The sequence below is a fragment of the Chelonia mydas genome, chromosome 2 (genome assembly GCF_015237465.2).
Source record: "Chelonia mydas isolate rCheMyd1 chromosome 2, rCheMyd1.pri.v2, whole genome shotgun sequence".
Taxonomy (NCBI): Eukaryota; Metazoa; Chordata; order Testudines; family Cheloniidae; genus Chelonia; species Chelonia mydas.
In genome coordinates this window covers 50,352,943-50,365,717 of record NC_057850.1, presented here as the reverse complement: position 1 = coordinate 50,365,717, position 12,775 = coordinate 50,352,943, and the positions used below count along the sequence as shown (strand labels likewise).

General features: G+C 40.1%; 1 protein-coding gene across 6 annotated transcripts in view; it reads right to left on the bottom strand.

Annotated features, from left to right (window-relative positions):
* Positions 1-12,775, bottom strand: part of SNX16 (sorting nexin 16) — a 31,954-nt gene that overhangs the window by 15,809 nt on the left and 3,370 nt on the right. For 5 of the 6 annotated variants that reach the window (XM_037892370.2, XM_037892368.2, XM_037892372.2 and 2 more), the window contains exons 2-4: positions 8,702-9,159; positions 5,597-5,683; positions 1,564-1,712 (exon numbers count right to left, since the gene is read on the bottom strand). In XM_037892370.2, the coding sequence (XP_037748298.1) occupies positions 1,564-1,712; positions 5,597-5,683; positions 8,702-9,076 (611 nt within the window). In that variant the 5' untranslated portion in view covers positions 9,077-9,159. The remainder of the gene's footprint in view (positions 1-1,563; positions 1,713-5,596; positions 5,684-8,701; positions 9,160-12,775) is intronic. The other variant, XM_043539418.1, reaches the window with a different exon arrangement.

The following is a 12,775-nucleotide window of genomic DNA, read 5'->3' as shown; positions in this document are numbered from 1 at the left end:
TTAGAAAATTAAGTTGGCTTACCTACATTGGTCAGGGAGGGATATGAAAAATCCACACCCCTGAGAGATGTAGTTAAGCCAACCTAACTCCCAGTGTAGACAGAGGTAGGTCAATGGAAGAATTCTTCTGTCATCCTAGCTACCGCCTCTCAGCGAGCTGGATTACCTACACCAACGTAACTGGTCACTTCAGTCTGCAATCAAATTTTGTGCACTCTGTAGTATGCTGTGCACTCTGGGATATAGTGGTCCAGAATTCATGGTATTTGAATTGACTGTTAGATCTTATGTTTAGAATGTGCATGTTTATAAAAGTGCTCTGAGACTTGTTTGAGAATGTATGAGTGCACAATTAAACAGCCCTCCCATTTGCACAGGTAGTGTTTACTACACTGAAGGGCTGCAGCTTCCTGCTGCTGTAGCATTTCAAGTGTAGACAAGCCTTAAGGGCTTGTCTTCAAAGCTAAAAAAGCTGCTTTTTTCAACTCAGGGTAATTAACATGCCTTACCTATCCCAAGCTAAAAAACACTGAAGAAAAAGCACTTCAGTTTTAGCATGAGGTAAACTGCCATGGTAAACTGCCATGGCTGGCAGGGGCATAGGGCTGTTTACTTCATGGTAAAACTGAAGTGCCTAGTCTTCAGTTTTTTATCTCAAGATAGCTAAGGCATGTTAATTAACCTGAGATAAAAAGGCAGCTTTTTTAGCTATGAAGGGCTGAGGGGAAGAGCACACGATCGCATTCATACAGTTTAAGGAAGCAACTTGGCGGCTCCTTTCTAAGTGCAAGCCCTGAGAGGGTGAAAGAGACGGACACGATTTCCCTTTCTTTTAGAGATTCCCCTTGTTTCAGTGTAGGCTACTATGCAGAGGCTCTCTAATCTATACCTCTCCCTCCCAGCACCCACTTCAACCTCTTCTCCTTCCCCAATTACTCCCCCAAGAAACCTTAAAATTGTATTTGTTACTCTTGCTTCACAAGAAGAGGGTATAATTATCCTCAATTCAAAAGTCTCATATCAGTGGGACTCTAGAAATTTTTTATTGTATTATGGAAAACCAGAATTAATATAGAAATACTCTTGTTGCCATACCACTGATAAAACTACCTTGCATGGTGATACTATGTTACATAACTTTAAACACCTCAAATTTATGCACATTGTTGCAAGTGATTTTGGTGTGGTACTGTAGGCCCTTAAAACTGTGAAAGCCTATCATCTCATTCCAACATAAATTAAAAGCCATTTATTAATTCTGTATTCAACACAGAGAAATAATCCCACAGTAAACATGCCTTGTGATTTGTCTTACATTTAATTTTTTTTAAATGTGCAATTTTTAATTAACCATCTAAAATAGAATATATCACAATTTCCTCTTTATGCAGATTAAAAAGATGCAGTAAAATCTATATAATGGTTGATTGCACAGCACAAGTCAAACTGCCAACAAAATTCCATACGTTATTGCTCAAATAGATGGGCTAGTCTGTTAGAGCCTAGAGAGGCCAACTCCAGGTGTTAGAGTACATGGGGGGAAAAAAAAAAACAGTCACATACCAGTTAGCAATGTCTTTGTGAGCTACTAAATTCTGCAGGAATGCTTGTAGTCCCAACTGTCGATCTTCCAGGAAGTCAGGGTTATAATTATCCTTGAACCAGCGCTTTGGTGGAAGTGCCAATCGAAAGCCTGGAAACATATCTTTTAACTGAAATAGAAACCAGAGACAAATGAAGGAAGACTACAAATAAAGTACCTACTGAAATACTCAATCAGATAAGCCACTAAACAGCTTTTACCTCGAGAATCAGAAATTCCCTTCCACCCTCATTAACTCAAGCACCATGAGTATTTGGCGTACATAAAATGACTAATCCACACTACAGAGTAAATTTCTAATCACAGCATTGCCATTCATTGTTTGGCCCTGGGCAGTCAACTGACCTCTCCATTTTTCCATCTGAAAAATGGGAGGAGTTACCCACCTCACTTTTGTGTTTTGATGCTTTAATTTTTTATACTGTTATGAGTTATAAAGCACTGTGCAAATCCTAAGTATTACAGAATCAAACATTTCATCGATGTTGCACATAGTTTGTAAAGCACAGAGATAGATTATATCTATATAGATATATATATAAAAATATAAAAATATAAAAGCCATTACAAATCCAGAGGAATGCAAGTCATCCCTTTTTTGGGCCAGCCAATCAAAATCAGTTTTGACACATAAATGAGGCACTTCTGGTATAGAGCATTAACATTTCAAGATACACAGATCCAGCAAAAATCCCACTGCTAAATATTTTGTGGCATATTCACACAGCAATGAAATGTTTTTGAAGTGTCAGAAATAACTAACTTTTACACTATTTTACCAAAATGTACAAATGAAATATGAAAATGAACTATTACTTATTCAACCATGCATTATAGTCTTGAACTGAAAATAAATTTGAGATAGCACAAGGGGTCATTTGTTGCAAGGGTTGCCAACTTTCTGATTGCAGAAAACCGCACACCATTGCCCCACCCCATCAATGAGGCTCCGCCCCTGCTCACTCCATCTCCCCTTCCTCCATTGCTTGTTCTCCCCCATCCTCACTCACTCATTTTCACTGGGCTGGGGAGGGTTGGAATGCAGGAGGGGGTGTGGGCTCAGGGGTGCAGGAGGCGGCTCCAGGCTGGGTGGTGGGGCAAGTGGTTGGTGTGTGGGAGGGCTCTCGCTTAATATGAGTCACCTATGCACTACTGCAGATAGATGTGTCTGTGCTTACAATCATACATATCAATTACTCAGGGCAGTAAACATTTAAAAGCTATTCCATGATAAAAGCAAAAAATACTGCCCAATGGTCTACTTCTATGATAAATATCACCTGTATTTCAACTAGAAACCTTAGTTGTAATCTCCCTGAAATTAAAAATGATCTCATGAATCTCAGTACTAACCTAGGTTGGAGGTTTTATAAGTGTAATGTTATCTTCATCTTGCTACAAAACTGAAGGCTACATACACCTGTGACTATATCTGGGTTCTGCCATCATCCCAATCCACAGCCTAAGCTGATCTGTGTATTGCATCATGTCTTTTGAACCCTGTTGCATGTATGGCCTTTTAGCTCAGCTATCCAGAGACCACAGTATTAGCATTAACATACATGTTGAGTAAACAACTATAAATATTGGTGCACAGACTTCTTTTTCTCTCTGCTTCTTTTAAGTCTTGTCTATCCTTAGAGTACCAACTTAACTTACTGTAAAGCACTCTAAGCCTAAAACTTTGAGAGGATTCACCTATTAAAATGATAAAGAAAAATTCCAAATTAAGCCAAAAAAATTTTTGAAAGTACTCTGCAAGAGGAATGAGACAAAAAAATCCACTAAAATAGTTTTCCCTTTAAAACAAACAAAATGTCTTTATTATGTTATGATGCTGATAAAAAACTAGGAAATTCAAATTAAAGGCTTTATATTAATGGCCTTCACTCACTCTCATCCAAACAAAACTCCCTTGACAATATCATGTGAAAGTTCAGTCTTAGTTTCCAACTTTAACAACCTATATCCTAAGTAATGTTTTTTTGTAATGCATCCAGAAAATGCTTTCAGTACCCCATCTACAAAACAAGATTAAGCTTTCTCCACCAAAACAAATCAGTTTTGACCTGTAGAGAAAGAGTGTCGCGTTAAATCTCTATGTTTATCAATTCTTGGCCTTTGTCTTGACATGACGAACAAAATTTAATAGTTAGATGATGACTAGGCTACTAGCAACTGAACTGATACCACCAACACTACAGCCAAGGAAAGAGAAAATGTGAAGGAAAAGGGTATGATCATGCTTTAGCTAGTGCGAAAGCGGTACATAGAATGAGGAAGATGGAGATCAGGCTCTGAAATTTGTCCAGGAGGACAAACTAATTTACATTCAGTGGTCTTCTAGTTTAAACATTCTATTATATTTTGACACCTGTCATTATACAGGTGGCCTAGAGCAGAGGTGGGCAAACTACAGCCTGCGGGCCACATGCGGCCCACGGGACCGTCCTGCCCGGCCTTTGAGCTCCCCGCCGGGGAGGCTAGCCCCTGGCTCCTCCCCCAGTGTCCCCCCTTCACCGCAGCCATGCCGCCATGCGGGCAGTGCTCTGGGCGGTGGGGCTGCGCGCTCCTGCAGGGCGGCGCAGCAGCATGTCTGGCTCTGGCCAGGAGGCGCAGCTGCCAGACATGCTGCTCTGAGCCGGCATGGTAAGGGGGCCGGGGCCAGCGGCGTTTGGATAGGCATGGGAGTCCCGGGGGGCCTGTCGGGGGCATGGATAGGGGTTGGGGCAATCAGGGGACAGGGAGTAGGGGGGTTGGATGGGTGGGGAAGTGAGAGGGGGCGGGAGGCCAGGCTGTTGGGGGAGGCACAGCCTTCCCTACCCAGCCCTCCATACAGTTTTGCAACCCCAATGTGGCCCTCGGGCCAAAAAGTTTGCCCACCCCGGCCTAGAGGATAATTAACAACAACAGGCACAAGGACTCCACGGAAACACTGTATACGCGCAATGTGCAAGTTGTTACTTAAATTGCAAGACAATAACCAAGACATTGGTTATAACCATTATTGCACCCATGCTTCTTTGGGTCCATGTGCCTAAATAATCTCTTGATGTTAGATCAGGAGAAAAGGAAAAAAAAGAGAAAGAACAGAACAAAAATTTAACAAGGATGAAAAGACAAATTACAATGTGTTTAGAAATATAAAAATGAAACATCAATGAACATACTGAAGAGGAAACAGAAATGTCAAATAGTAAAAGGCAAAATGTGAAGCACTTATTCTTGAGAATAAAGAGAAAATATAACTTCTTGTTGTAGACTCCCATACTCCTAAATTTTCACGTATCCTACCATTTGTGTTCTATAAACACTGAGCAAACTTGTCCAGCAGAAATATCAGAAGTTCACTGTAAAAGGATATTATTTCTGTAAAGTTCAAAGTTAAGTTGCTGGCATATACATGCTCTCTCCTGTGTTAGCCTTTACTTTTATATCAGCTTCTTGTAATTAAAAAAATCAATACTTATGGAATCTATTAACTCACAAGTCTCTGAAGACAAACACAGAAGACTAGCATTTCCCATAAACATATGTAATACTTTTGGTGCTCATATAAATCAGGAGCATCAGATCATACTGTTGATCAATACAATTCTACTGCAGTGGAGACACTATGAAGATGAGGAGCTTAGATAAATACTCTATCATTCTTATAAGAGAAACTGGATAGTCTTACCCCATTTCTATCCAAGTGTTTAATTATTATGAGTTAAATACCCTGCACTCAGGTACATACAGAGTGTATTATGAAGCATTAAAAGTTTCACTTGAAAAAAAAAATCATGAATTTTTTTCTAAAAGTGATAAATCCCAGTGTTTTCCAGTCATTAGGATAAACAAACAAGTCCCTTATATGTGCAAAGGAAGCAAAAGCAGAAGCAGAAGAAAGGTTAACGTAAGATAAGCAAAGTTAGAAATAAAGGAAACAAAAGAAATAGAAAGATCACACAAAATCATTTGAGAACTTGCCAGTTTAAACTTGTTACTCACCTTGTCATTAAGCCTAGAGAAGTCAGTGTACCTTCTGAAAACCACCCAGCTCTCCTCTGGACTTCTCTTTACCAGTATTTTGTAAACCTATTATGTAAAAATCAATAGCATAGCTTCAAAAAAGGGTACAAGCAGGGCATCTTGCTATTATAGTTCTATGATTGGAAGGCTGAAATAACTCTCCTGTTCGAGAAAGTGGAAGGATATAAATGAAAAAAGTTTAACCAAACATATTAGCTAAAGGTATTCTACAGATTAAAAAGCCCTAAATTTAAAAGTTCTCTTACCATTTAAATTAAAATTAACATGCACTGATCATGAAGGGGAAACTAAGGACTGACTTGGAAAGGGAAGGGCAAAAAAGGGAAACTCCTTTCTCTCGGAGAACAAAGGGTGAAATCATGGCTCCAATGAAGTCAATGGTAAACTCCGATTGACTTCAATGGGGCCAGGATTTCCACCAAAGTATTTTCCACTTAAGTTGAAACCTCTGGTACCAAAGATACATCAATAAAACATGCTATAACTAATTAGGTCTGTTGGAATTAGCCTGTATTACAGCTTTACTTTTTACTGATCCATGACACCAATCTCGCTCTTAAACATAACATTGATGCTATCAAGCAGGCTCTGGGGCAGTATTAATTTTGAACTCTGTATCATCTAAAAGATCCAGATCTGCACTGGATAACAGTTTGAAAACTTGGTTGCACACACTCAAACGTTTAGGTACTGCAGGACAACTCTGCTCCCTCCTGCCCTCCCAAAAAGACAATCACTGTTTTGGCTTCCATTTTTATTGAGCCTGGTAGTTTTTGTCCTCCCAAGTGACTGAACATGACAAACGAGCCAATAATGTACACATTAGTTCAGAGTGACCGAGCTGACAGTATCAAAATTGTAGTCATTGATCACTTGACTCAGATGTGGTGTCATTACACCACAACAACCCCATTTGATCAGGACATGCATGCAAATGAACAGGCACAAGGGATGGATTTTAATCAGCAAGCCAAACTTTAACACTAATGTGCCCCTTCCCCATCTCACATACAACAGGTATTTAAGTGGGTCCAGTTTGGTGTTCACGACTTACAACATACAACCAATAACTTGGGGTAGACCCAGCTAGGCCCAACCTTGGGACTCAACTCACTTCTGAATGTCTCTACCTACTTCTGCATGGGAGGTAACAGTTATCAAGGGAGGACCTTAGTCTGAAGATTTCAGGTTTCCCATTTTTCCCCATAGCAAAAAGACCACCAGTGAAATCCTGAGTCTCACTTACCTTTGGAATCTGGTCCTTTTTAGCCTTATCCACGATGGAGGAAGAGGCTTTTGAAAAGCCCAGGGAAGTTTAAATAGGAGAATGGGCTTCCAGGAGAACCAGCTGACTAGCCCGTTCGCCCATCCCAACCCAATGGCAAGCCAGCAGAGCTGAGGGGTGGAAGCCCCTTTACCACACATGCATGAACTTTCATGTTCTCCCCATGCACTGTGTACTCCCCCTTCAGGCTGCTCAAGATTACTCCCCTGTTGACTGCAGGGAAGGGGCATTCTTCCACCTTTCATTATGAATGGGAGACTCAACCTTTTTGGATATGGGGGAGAGGAAAGAGGCATGGAAAAAAGTGACAGAGGCAAGATAATGGTATAGAAAAATGCATTAATACCATGGAGCTAAAGAGGTACTGTTACACAGAAAATATTAACATTGTCCAAAAGAAAATAAGCTGAGTATCAGTGATCTACAATATATAGTATTTAAGTACATGAAGATCTGCAGTGAATCAAGAACTCATGACTTTATTAGTAAAAAAACAATGTGAAGATACTTCCAGTACTCCAAGATTACAACCTTGACTTCCAAGTGTAAGAAAAATAATGAAAAGTTTAGTTAATATTGGGGTTTTTTTGCACTGTATAGGCTGATACAGCTCCTTGATTAAATTGACAAGAAGCAAGAAATTTCTGGCAATTTAATTGTAAACAATTCTTCCCCCAGAGATATCCTATACATACTCTGCTTCATACATTTTTCTTAACCATCTTTTTCCACTTGTATAATAAATTTTACAGTACTTCAAGTTTTTCATAGCAGATTCTTCATTTACTGGTAAATACAAATTCTGCTATAGTCTCAGTAGTTGATAACTCTCAATTCTGGGAAATCTATGTGAATCCTCCTCAGAGAGTTAGACTACTTTTTGCTTATTTGGTCCTTCATAAAGGTAAAATTGTAGACAGTTGTACTATGGTTTAAAAATACACAGAATGATATGAAAAAGAAAATACAGATACACACATATATGAATAGGTCTTTATGAATATGTCTACACAGTAAAGAGAAACCCGTGGCTAGCCCATGCTCGCTGGCTTGGGCTGTGCGGTGGTTTCACTGCTATGTAGACTTTCCCTTCTTATAAACTAAAAACACTTTTTATATATTTAACACCATTATAAATGCTGGAGGCAAAGTGGAGTTTCGGATGGAGGCTGACAGCTCGTGACCCCACCATGTAAGAACCTTGTGACCCCCTGAGGGGTCCCAACCCCCAGCTTGAGAACCCCTGATCCAATGGCTAGAAGTTGAAGCTAGACAAATTCAAACTGGAAAAAAGGTATAAAGTTTTAACAGTTCGTAATTTAATTAACCATTGGAATAATTTACCAAGGCTCGCGGTGAATTCTCCATCCCTGACAATTTTTAAATCAATATTGGATGTTTTTATAAAAGATATGCTCTAGGCATTATTTTTGGTAAATTCAATGGGCCTGTGTTATACAGGAGGTCAAACTGGATGATCACAATGGTTTGTTCTGACCTTGGAATCTATGAATCTATAAGGCAATGAACTGGGATCTAATGCACAGTGTCTGAGACTTTGGGAAAGAAAACCTATGTGCCTCAGTTTCCCCATCTGTACAATGGGGAAACTACTCTCACACCTCACAGCAGTATTTAGAAGCTAAATTAATATTTGTAATGCACTCCGAGATCCTTGAGCTGAAGGTTTAATTATTTAAATGAAAAGCATTATGAAATCAAATTCATGATCCTATTATCTTTACAGGAGGAACTGCACTTCTCTGAAACAAACTTACAGTGAATTTTGCCCTTTCTTCCATCACCTCATAACCCAGTATAGTAGGTGTAGAAGGTCGATCTTCCCAGCTCCCAGAGTCTGTATTTTGCTCAGTATCTTCCATAGGCTGAGTACAGTATTCAATAGATGTGTCCACAGCTGTAAATTTAGTCCTAACAAGTGGACTACTGCATATAGATGACATGGAGCCAATCTGTTCAGGCACACTCATCTTTTTAAAACTACCAATGGTAGAGTCCTCCAGCTGCCCTTTTGAAGAATTTGAGCTTGTTGAGATGCTCCCAAAGGAAGAACTTCTTTGGTTTCTGTGTGTTGTAAAGTTGGAAGAGGAATTTCCTATAGGAATAGGAACAGGAACATAGGGGGTTGCCATTCTTCATTAGAAAACTTCAGCAAATCTATACTTTGTGGTCCAAGAGTTTAAGGTTCATTCTCTTCTTTTCAAGAATACAATATCTGGAAACAAAGAAAACTTTGAAATGACTACATTCATTGTAGAAATATGAAGAAAGATAATGTTAAAATACTGTATTTGGAGGAGTCCACAATTACATTAAGATAACAGTTAAAACACCATTACATGGAATTTGCTATCATTTTAAGTGTCCCCTCAAAAGTTAATCTTTAATTTTTAAAAGGTGCATTGTCAGAGAGGTACCTCTACCTCTCAGAGCCTCAAAACCTGAATGGATAGTTAAGGTATGACTTGCATCCCATTACATAACCCCCGCAAAAAGATTACATTTAAATACTGTTGCATCATGGGTGACGTGTAGTGGAGGCTAAGCCTCCCCGAACCTCACACTGCTGGGAAGGAGGGGCCGTGGTGGATTTGGGACCCTCAGAAAAATCGCCCCCCACCATGGTCCCGGGGCTGGAGGCGCTCTCACTCCCTGCCATGGCCTCGGGGCCCCGGCGGCGGCACAGAGCTTTTCCTGTCTCAGGGCTGCAGCAGGGGTGGGGCAGGGGGAAGAAGCAGGGCCTTAGAGGGAAGAGGTGAAGTGGGGGTCGAGCCACAGGGGAAGAAGTGGAGCAGGATGGGGGCTTGGGCAAACGGAACAGGCAAAAGAGGGGAGAGGCTCCGGGCTCCAGCTAGGGTCGAGAGCTTTGCCGGTCCAGGCCAAGAGCTCGACCCCGGCTGAGTTCTCAGGTCCCCCATCCACTCGTGGCCCCGACCCAACTCTCAGCAGGATGTGGGTGGGGCCTGAGAGCAGCAAGTGGGACATGGCCGTGGCCGAAAGAGGCGAGGCAGGGCAGGGGACTAGCCTTCCCAAGGGGAAGCGTCCCTCGCCGCCCATGTGTTGCATCACTAGTCTGCTGGAAAAATTGTAACTTTAGGTTAAATATATAGATACTTAAAACAAACTGCAACTTTTAAAAATTTTGTAATTACTAATATTTAGCATAAACAAATTGAAGCTTCCCTCCTGAAGTGTTACCAATTATACATTTTTGAAAGGCTTAAGAAGCACACAATACAAACCAAATCCTTATGAATAATAATGATGATTTACATATTATGAATCAACGGAAACACACAGTAACCTACAGGTGTGGGTGGAATGGAAGATACATTTGCGTACATATCATATGTACTAAAATATGACAAGTATCCTTGGAAAGGAAATTAGGAGTATGAAAAAAATGCTTACGTGTAGAGCATATAATATGGCAGGCATTTGTAGGGCATTCATAACCATGTTATCTGGGCACATTTTACATGGTTTGAGCTGGAAGCAATTAAGTATTAGAAGCATTTGCAGAACGAATGGAGATTAGAGATTAAAAAGCTCAATAATAATAATGGGGGATTTCAGCTATCCCCATATTGACTGGGTACATGTCACCTCGGGACGGGATGCAGAGGTAAAGTTTCGTGACACCTTAAATGACTGCTTCTTGGAGCAGCTAGTCCTGGAACCCACAAGAGGAGAGGCAATTTTGATTTAGTCCAACGAGAAGTGCAGGATCTAGTCCAAGAGGTGAATATAGCTGGACCGCATGGTAATAGTGACCATAATATAACTAAATTTAACATCTCTGTGGCGGGGGAAACACCACAGAAGCCCAACACAGTAGCACTTCATTTCAGAAAGGGGAACTACACAAAAATGAGGAAGTTAGTTAAACAGATATTAAAAAGGTACATTGCCAAAAGTGAAATCCCTGCAAGCTACATGGAAACTTTAAATACATCATAATAGAGGTTCAACTTAAATGTATACCCCAAATTAAAAAACATAGTAAGAGAACCAAAAAAGTGTGACCGTGGCTAAACAAAGTAAAAGAAGCAGTGAGAGGTAAAAAGGCATTCTTTAAAAAGTAGAAGTTAAATTCTAGTGAGGAAAATAGAAAGGAGCATAAACTCTGCCAAGTGAAGTGTAAAATATAATTAGGAAGGCCAAAAAAGAATATGAAGAACAGCTAGCCAAAGACTCAAAGTAATAGCAAAAAAATTAAGTACATCAGAAGCGGGAAGCCTGCTAAACAACCAGTGAGGCCACTGGATGATCAAGATGCTAAAAGAGCACTCAAAAACGATATGGCCATCGCGGAGAAATTAAATGAATTCTTTGCATCACTCTTCACAGCTGAGGATGTGAGGGAGATCCTTAGATTTGTCACCTGAGAAGAATGGCTCAAATTTGGGAAACTGTCTCAGACTGAGGTGTCATTAGAGGAGGTTTTGGAACAAATTGATAAATTAAACAGTAGTAAGTCACCAGGACCAGATGGTATTCACCCAAGAGTTCTGAAGGAACTCAAATATGAAATTGCAGAACTACTAACTGTGGTGTGTAACCTATCATTTAAATCTGCTTCTGTACCAAATGACTGGAGGATAGTTAATGTGACGCCCATTTTTAAAAAGGTCTCCACAGGTGATCCCGGCAATTATAGTCCAAGAAGCCTGATTTCAGTACCAGGCAAACTGGTTGAAACTATATTAAAGAACAAAATTGTCAGACATACAGATGAACATAATTTGTTGGGGACGAGTCAACATGTTTTTTGTAAAGAGAAATCACGCCTCACCAATCTACTAGAATTCTTTGAGGGGGTCAACAAGCATGTGGACAGGGGGATCCAGTGGATATAGTATAGTACTTAGATTTTCAGAAAGCCTTTGACAAGATCCCTCACCCAAAGGATCTTAAGCAAAGTAAGCTGCCATGGGATAAGAGGGAAGGTCCTCTCATGGATTGATAACTGGTTAAAAGATAGGAAACAAAGGGTAGGAATAAATGGTCAGTTTTTCAGAATGGAGAGAACTAAATAGTGGTGTCCCTCAGGGGTCTGTACTGCAACCAGTACTATTCAACATATTCATAAATGATCTGGGAAAAGGAGTAAACAGTGAGGTGCCAAATTTGCAGATGATACAAAACTACTCAAGATAGTTAAGTTTAAAGCAAACTGTGAAGAGCTACAAAGGGATCTCACAAAACTGGGTGACTGGGCAACAAAATGGCAGATGAAACTCAATGCTGACAAATGCAAATAATGCACATTAAAAAACATAACGCCAACTATACATATAAAATGATGGGATCTAAATTAGTTGTTACCACTCAAGAGAGATCTTGGAGTCACTGTGGATAGTTGTTCTCTGAAAACATCCACTCAATGTGCAGCAGCAGTCAAAAAAAGCAAACAGAACGTTGGGAATCATTAAGAAAGGGACAGTTAATAAGACAGAAAATATCATATTACCTCCATATAAATCCATGGTACGCCCGCATCTTGAATACTGAGTGCAGATGTGGTTGCCCCATCTCAAAAAAAATATACTGGGATTGAAAATGGTTCAGAAAAGGGCGAAAAATGACTAGGGGTATAGAACAGCTTCCGTATGAGGAGAGATTAATAAGATTGGGACTTTCAGCTTGAAAAAGACGATTAAGGGGGGATATGATAGAGGTCTATAAAATCATGACTGGTGTGGAGAAAAAACAAGAAAGTGTAATTTACTCCTTCTCATAACACAAGAACTAGGGGTCACTAAATGAAATCAATAGGCAGCAGGTTTAAAACAAACAAAAGGAAGTATTTCTTCAGACAATGCACAGTT